The sequence below is a fragment of the Benincasa hispida genome, chromosome 9 (genome assembly GCF_027475165.1).
Source record: "Benincasa hispida cultivar pf3 chromosome 9, pf3_genome.v1.1, whole genome shotgun sequence".
Lineage (NCBI taxonomy): Eukaryota > Viridiplantae > Streptophyta > Magnoliopsida > Cucurbitales > Cucurbitaceae > Benincasa > Benincasa hispida.
The window spans coordinates 9,880,208-9,888,411 of NC_143486.1; the positions used below are offsets into that span (position 1 = coordinate 9,880,208).

The 8,204-nt window shown below is 34.4% G+C and overlaps 1 protein-coding gene and 1 pseudogene across 2 annotated transcripts; one reads left to right on the top strand and one right to left on the bottom strand.

Moving 5' to 3' along the window:
* Positions 1-422: 422 nt before the first annotated feature.
* LOC120086924 (O-fucosyltransferase 13-like) lies at positions 423-3,260 on the top strand (annotated as a pseudogene). The gene is made up of 6 exons (XR_016532213.1): positions 423-692; positions 1,150-1,229; positions 1,497-1,567; positions 1,666-1,754; positions 2,020-2,241; positions 2,379-3,260. The product of XR_016532213.1 is annotated as an O-fucosyltransferase 13-like (transcript).
* A 278-nt stretch (positions 3,261-3,538) lies between these two features.
* Positions 3,539-6,832, bottom strand: LOC120086925 (uncharacterized). Its single transcript, XM_039043732.2, has 8 exons — positions 6,597-6,832; positions 6,281-6,393; positions 5,487-5,558; positions 5,230-5,265; positions 4,732-4,777; positions 4,467-4,554; positions 3,889-3,946; positions 3,539-3,748 (listed from the first exon to the last, which is right to left on the bottom strand). The coding sequence occupies exons 1-8, from the start codon at positions 6,673-6,675 to the stop codon at positions 3,698-3,700; spliced, it is 543 nt and encodes a 180-aa protein (XP_038899660.1). The 5' UTR covers positions 6,676-6,832; the 3' UTR covers positions 3,539-3,697.
* Between the last annotated feature and the right edge of the window lie 1,372 nt (positions 6,833-8,204).

Genomic DNA, 8,204 nt, shown 5'->3' on the forward strand with positions numbered 1-8,204 from the left:
AATTTGATTTTTCGGCGGTAGTGGAATCGTTTGCAAGCCCAAATGATGGATTTTAAAACCGAGTAAAACCGTTGGGAGCTTATGAGCAATATGAAGCCGTTACGCTTGGAAAATTTGAAGAGTTTTTAGTTTTGGTTGGTTTTCAGTAAAAGGGTAAGAAGAAGAGGTGAGGGCAATTTACGTAATTTGGTATGGCGATGATGTCAACAGAGGGTCAATGAACATTATTTTTTAAAAATGGGTCATTTGACATTTTGGACCGAAAAAATGGGTCATCCATACAAAATCCCGAATATATTTCCAAAATTAGACTAAAATGGAAGAATATACAATGACCAAAATGGTACTATATACAAACCGGTTCATGTGGACCGTTTACAGTTCTATCCGGTTCGAAAATTGAACTTCTCGTTAAAGATCTTGTCGGTGATGACGATCAATCTAAGGCCAAAAGAGCAAAGAAAAACGTCCTTCCCTTGTGATTCGATTATTTCAAATACGAAATCTCCGACCAGATCCGTTCTTGTGGACGGTGAGGGAGAAGGCTTTGCTGCATCTGAAATGTTTGTTGTATCAGTGAAGCCATTTTTTAGCGTTCTTCTTGTCACTCTTTCGTTGTCCTTGGCGGTGCTTCTCTTGTCGCCGCCCTCTTCGCTTTTCTTCGGCACTTCATTGTCATTTACTAATGAACGGTACACTTTACTTCCTTTCATCCATTATTTTCTGTTATGGCTTCTGAGTAAACGATTCGATGTTCATGAATTCAAATAATGAAATTGAGATGCATAATGGCAATGATTTTGCCTTTCGTTTCCGAATAAATAGCAAATAGTGGAACTACCGATTGAACTTGCAACATTTGAGAATATATTTCCACTTTTTTTCTTTGTTGATTACTTTGTACTATGTGGCTGCATTGATAATAGAGAAATCGATAGGAAATTGGAACCTGATGGTTTTGTTTTGCCTCGGATCTAATAGTAGGAGATCTGTGGCCTGTCGCTCCCCTTGCCTATCATTCCTCCACAGGAGTGGTCTATTTTACTTCCTTTTTTGAAATCGAAAAATATACCTACAGTTCTAGCTAAAAGACTTTGGAATAGTTCTTATAAATGACGGAAGATTAAATTGACTCAATGTTAATTGCAGAGGCTACACGGATATATGGAGTGTTCAAAGGATAGTAGAGTGGAGGCTTTGCAAGTGGTGGCTTCAAGGCCACCTACCTGGTAAACTGATTTGATTTCTAGTGACATCTTCTCGTTTACTCTCATGTTCTTTTCTGTTTTCAACTCTCTGCTGATAATGTAATAGCAAGATTCATAAATTGGTAAACTACTGCCTGATTTGGGTACTTGGGAATCCTTGAGTAGGAATTCACGGCACACAAAATTGCATAGAATGTACAAGTGTTAGGAGGGGTTTCTGATGAGTTTTGATTGTCTGAGTCAGTTTTAATTGGCTTTCATTGCAGACTTTTTGTTGAAATGCTGCAGCTCTGCCCGCTGATAGCAATGGATATATACTCGTGGATTGCTATGGTGGGCTCAATCAGATGAGAAGAGATGTAATATTCAACGAGTTTCTCATATATTTAATTTAACTTTGCCTGTTACTTGGATAAAATTTTCTAGCTAAAAGTTGTGCCCTTCGTTATGTGTGCAGTTGTGTGATGGAGTTGGCATCGCATGGCTGTTGAATGCAACCCTGGTTCTACCGAAGTTTGAAGTGGCTGCATATTGGAATGAATCGAGGTAATTTAGGACAGTTTCTTTTTCCACTCTCTTTGAATTTTTATGCATTGATCTACCTGCAACTTTTTATTCAAAAGTCCATGGTAATTGCACTTAATCTGGCGTTTGCACTTAATCTGGCGTTTGCCTATTGATTGTGTCTGATGAGTTCATTTACCAACTTCTCCGCGTCCTCTAATGTACTCAAATTCATTTTCCATGCACCAAAAAAAATATAAATAAGAATTAAGATGCTGGCATGCTTAAACCTTGCCTGTTTTTCCAGTGGTTTTGCAGATGTATTCGATGTTGACCATTTCATTAGTCAGATGAATGGTTATGTTAAAGTTGTTAAAAAGTTACCCCCAGAGTTTGCGTCCAAAGAGCCGTATCATGTGGATTGTAGTAAACGCAAAGGACAATTTGATTATGTTGAAAGTGTCCTTCCGTCCCTATTGGAACATCATTATATTTCAATAACTCCAACAATGAGCCAGAGAAGGGACAGGTACTTCAGAACCGAAATATTCTTGACCCCATGAGCTCCATTTAAAGTATTGCATGTTCTATTCAGGACTCTTGTTTAGGAGCTTTCAGCAGCTTCCCTTGAATTTTTAAAATACCTTCCTCCAAAACATTTTACAGATATCCCCAGTATGCAAAAGCTGCCCTTTGTCAAGCTTGTTACAATGCTTTGCGCCTTGCTAAATCGGTGGAGGAAAAAGCCAAGGAGCTTCTAGAAGCCATACCAAAACCCTTTCTCTCTTCACCTTCGTTTCGAGCCAGATATGGTGGCTTACAGCCAGTGTGAATATAAAGGGCTTTCTCCCGCTTCTCTGGAAGCAATCGAAGTGACTTGGGGAGATAGAAAACCATGGACTGGAGAGTTGGCTGGAATATGGAGAAAGAGGGGGAAATGTCCTCTCACGCCCCGTGAGACAGCCCTCATACTTCAAGCTCTCCATATTCCAACTAACTCAAACATTTACTTGGCTGCTGGTGATGGTTTGATGGAACTAGAAGGCTTTACATCAGTTTATACCAATGTAGTAACTAAGTCTAGTTTCCTCACCAGCGACGATTTCTCAAGCATGCATGGGAACACAAAAGCGGCACTGGACTATTATGTGTCTATTAATAGTGATTCTTATGTAGCCACATTCTTTGGAAATATGGACAAGATGGTTGCAGCAATGCGAGCTTTCAACAGAAAGCAGAAGACATTGTTTTTAAGTAGACGAGCGTTTGCAGAGTTTACTTACAAGGGCTTGAAGGGGAAGGAGTTGCACCAAGCCTTGTGGAAGACTCATAGAGGTGATTTTGCCATGGGCCGGGGATCTGCATTATCCGACTGTTTTTGTGAGTTCAAACTATGATTTCAAGCAACTTAGATTTGTCATGACCTTTCACGACCTTACTTGAACAGGTCCTTGAGCTCTAAAGAAACTCATAATTGTCATTTTTGTATGTAACCATTTTCCCGTTCATGTGCTTTCTTAAATCTACAATCTTCAAATATTGAGAAAAGATTCTTGCTTACCAATTAAATTTTTAACCCATCTTTTGATATAAAGTAGATCAGGATCGTTTTGATTACAAACATTGAACGAGCATATGTTATTGCATACCAAATTTAGAATTTCTATGTTATTGGTAAACATTATTTTCCCTTTTCAAGGTTAGCTATGGCTAATTTTTTTGTTCTTTGTGATTTCATTCAATCGGTTATCTTAAATGTTGGAAACCATAGATCATCAGAAGCCTTTTATTAAGATGATTTTAACTCTGCAAGGGTGGAAGAAAAATAGAAATAAAATCTGATTTGAGTTATTATTGTATGAAATTTGGCCGTTCTTCCTACAAGAGAATGTGCAAATCAAGATAATAAGCTAATTTGCTGGTACTGATTGATTCTCATCAACTCCTGTGTGGTTATTGCCAATACTTATCGCTTTGATTCAGTCTCAATCATTGGAAGTTAAAACAAGCAATCCCAATGCACCGACGAGAATATACTGCAAGCAACACTTATAAACTTGAGCACAAAACTTCAAGATATATCTTACACTTTACACTTGAATAAAAGATAAGACAATTAGAAATTCAACTTTTCAAACGAATTCCTGAATGGGGAATGTAAAAATGAAATGCAAACCTTGATAATTGGCCTCTCAGTCATGATTATGGTCACCCATCCGACGTATGGTAAGAACCTGAGGATCAAAGTCACGAGGGGATTTGTTTTCTTAGTCAACCAGCACACTTTTTTTGGACAAAATCTTCATGGAGGGAGAAAAAAAAGAATTTATGTACGTAGCCACATGAATAAGAATAAGAACATAGAAATTAACACATCCCACAAGCCACTTCAATAGCTTATCATACACTTTTTTAAGTTAAAAAAAACACCCGTGTATAGATTAATCGTCACTTCTTCCTCACAAAATTGTAATTAGAAGTACTTATAAGATTAGTTTATAATAATTTTTCAAGTGTTTTAATATATATTTTTAGCGCATGATTCAAGTGTGAGTTGGAAGAAGTTGACTCCCGTCCTTGTTTGGCCTAAGGAGTTCATGAGTCACACTAAAAAAGATCAATTTCATGAAATATTAACTCCTTAAATTGTGAGCTCCAAGTCTAAACAACTCTCTAGATCTAACAACTTCATTTCTTGCCCCAAACGCCCCCTCTTAAGCACTAGCAGAAAATAAAAGTTGCGGAAATTTTTACCCGACAGCTCTGCCCATGATGTGGTGCCGTTGAAGCCATTGCTGACCTTGTGCATACAAGAGTCTGTCATCACCATAGTTGTTATCTCCTGATGAAGTAACACAAAGGCAAGTATTATGGGGAGCAGCAGAAGAAAGAGAATATAAAGAAATGGACACAATTACAAAGAAAAATCAATTAAAGACTCTTTCTAATCACAAAGATTTCTGAGAATAACTACTCAAATTCACAACAATTTATTCTATATTGTCCTACAAAATGGCACCTTTAGTGAGTATATCAACTTCTCCACTATCTTGACGTTCGTGAACCTGCAAAAATGAAAACTCTGATTAATCTGGTTGTCCCTTATGAGATTCTTGCATCAGACCAACAACATAACTTTGATAACATTCCCATTTAAAGAAACATCATAACTAAGTAGTCTCTCCTAAAAGAGCAGGGAGCAGACAATAAGGATGGAACTACAATCTGTCTTCAAGAACTCAAAGTGCATAATTGCTTTCATTAAGAAAAACATAAAAGATTACAGGGGCATAAAAAAACCAAGCCCACAAAAGAAAGGAACTTCAGTAGAGAAAGAGCTCCAGCTATACAAAATAGTTCCTACAAAGTAGTGAGAAAAGGTCATCGGAATTGAAGCCTCCCGAATTCTGGAGAGTGTGGCATGTGGTGGAATAGATTATTCATTCTTGAATGAAATCGTATCACGAGTTTCAAAGGGGATTAAGATTTGATGAAATGGTCAGTATATTGGATTCACCTTAATTACACGATGGACAATCGGAATTTCACGGCCCTGGGATAAGATAGACAACAAAAGAAGACGTCAGTTCAAAATAACTTTTTATGCCTTCTGATTGCATAAAAAACGAAAAATCCAACATTGGAAAGCCTAGTATGAAAACTAATATTAATGAATTTTGTGGTCGATAGCCACCAAAGTGGTCACTGTGCGATGCATATAAATACTTTCTGTATTAATAAACTAAAAAAAAATAAACTTTAACAAATACTTACATCAATATTAAAAACAACAATCTCCCCTGTACGAATAGGATCCTTGCTCATGTGCAAGAACAAAATGTCACCCTAAACACAGTACAATTGATGTAATTAGATGAGACTGATGAGTAAGGAGAAAGTTAAAGAGATCATGTGTGATAACAAGTAAGAAATAAGTATCTTCCCACACATGATAGTCCCCACACAAAGGCGATACAAAATACTTTAGAAGTAGTGGAGGTCAAAAGCAAATCTATACAATGCAGCTGGAAATCCCCAATCCATCAATAGACGATAATAAATCCTTTCATTTCTCTCCGAGAAAAATCCCTGATTGCCAAAGAATCTTCGACCTCCTAAAGAACTTAGAATTTACCAAATGGCTCTTTTAAAAAAAGAAAAGAAATTGTTGATCCAAGCATAGCTCAATGAATAATGCATCAATAATCATTTCAAGGGTCGACAGTTTGATTCTCCACCCAGAAATTATTGAACTCAAAAAATGGAGGGGAGGAAGGATTCCTCACTCCAATGGTTGACCTAAAAATTCATCCGATGACCATAAAAACTTGCTCTAAATACTGTGACCTTTTCCCTAATTCCACTCCCTCTTTCTACAAAAATTCATTTATTTTCCTCCGTTTTCTTTTGAGAGAGAGACAGACAGACCTCTTCCCAATCCCTCCTCCACTTTCTATATAATGAACCTTGATTAGATAGATTAATTTTCCTTACAATTGAACTACTAAATATATATATGCATATGAAAAGAAACATCATACATTATCAAAAGTTATAAGATAACTCACCCTCTTGAAGCCAGGTTCCATGCTTCCAGACAAGACAACAACAACAGGGGACTCACTGCCAGTAATACACATCAATGCCTTCCAGATTATAAGAGCAGATGTAACAATCAAACCTGAAAGATGAATAGTTCTAGTAAATGGGTTTGTACCCAGCATTCAGATCAAGAAAAAAAAAAGGGATTGCTAGCACGGAATTGCAAAAACATTTCAACTTGACATAACGCAAAAGAAAACAATTCTCAGTGATAGGACACAGTCACACAGATAAAGAACGAAAAATGGGTTAATTAAGGGAAATGGTTAAGAGAAAACGAACCAAGACTGACGGCCTGAGAAAGGAGCTGACGAATCTTAATGGATTTAATGGAGTCAACGGTGTCACCAATCCAACCCATTGCGATTGATTTTGTTGAAGCCTCGCAGTGTTCTTACAATTATCGCTTCTCAATACGATTCTGCCGGAAGCCAACCTAAAACCCTCACTTCATTTTGAATACCAATGTCGGATACTTTGAATTTATTTTTTTCCCAATTAAATCACTTTTTCTTTTTTCCTTTTTTTTTCTATTTTCTTTCTTTCTTTTTATTTATTTTTTTTTAATATTACACCGTAGGAAGATTTGAATGGAAAATCATTTCAAAGGACAAAAATTGCAGAAAATATTTATAGCAAGATTTAATAATCTATCAATGATATAAGACTCTATCATCAATAAATTTTAAAATTTTGCTATATTTTATAAATATTTTGATTCGTTTTTCTATATTTGAAAATAATCATATATTCTAATTACTTCCTTTTTCCTTTCTTTTGAAATAAATATATTTCAATTACTATTGTTGGGCTCTTTGTGGTGTTTGGTAGAGAATTTTTATGTTTTTAGATTTAGTAAATATGTGTTTGGCGGACAATTCATATTCTATTTCTGAAAATTGTTTTCGAATTCTTTGATTCAAACTGTGGAAATTTTAAAAACAACATTTGTATGTTTTCATTATATCCAAATTTTAAATTTTAAATTTTAAAATGGAAAATTATATTAATTGAATATAAAAACGTTTAGAGATACAATATATTTATTATAAATTCAATTTATTTTTTAAAAACATATAAAATGTATTATGTAAAATTATAAATTAATAATAGTTTATTGTCAACTAAATATTAGTAGATAACTACAAGTAATTTATAAATGTATGGTATCAAACACATTTTAAACCATTGTTTATAATTGTTTAAATAAGTGTTTATAAGTGCAAAAAGGTGTTTATAGACACTTGGAAAGTCGATCCAAACAGACTCTAAATTACAATCCAATTCTTCTATCAAACACATATATGATAACATGAAATGCAACTCTATTTCCGTTAAATTCTTTGTTTTTAAATTTATGTTTTCAAATCCTTTAAAAAAATATGTATGTTTGCAAATTCTCTACAAAAACATGTCCTTAGGTTTCATGATTTTTTAAATAATTAATTGATTTTTTTACTTCTTATGAATCTTTTAGTCATTATATTTTTAAAATATTTATTTTAATCTCTATTTTTTTGTTTTAGTTTATTTTAATCTATGTTTTTAAAAAGTTTATTTCGGTCAAAGAAATGATTGAAAGTATAGTGACAGACACAAAATTTAAAATTACAATGATTAAAAACTGGACAAAATTGATAGAACGTGAACATCATCGATGTTTTTGCAAGCACGTGATTACAATTGAAAATGAAAGTATTAGAATCAAAATGATTTATACTCTTTTTTAAAAATATATATATTTCAATCAGTGGGCTCTTCTTTTTACTACTATTTGTGGGTGTGATTTTGAGGTAATTAGAATTTGTGAACTTTTTATTAATTTGTTGATTTTTTATTTTAGGTCATATTTTAGATTAAAATAATTTTTTTATCAATTTAGTTGGTTAG

Bases quoted from the DNA above. Each gene is read 5' to 3' on its own strand.
- LOC120086925 (XM_039043732.2), bottom strand. From the start codon at position 6,675: ATGGGTTGGATTGGTGACACCGTTGACTCCATTAAATCCATTAAGATT. The intron at 4,555-4,731 runs GTGCCATTTTGT...TTACTTCATCAG, and splicing joins AGTTGATATACTCACTAAAG to GAGATAACAACTATGGTGAT. The intron at 3,749-3,888 runs GTTTGCATTTCA...TGTTGCTTGCAG, and splicing joins CTGAGAGGCCAATTATCAAG to TATATTCTCGTCGGTGCATT.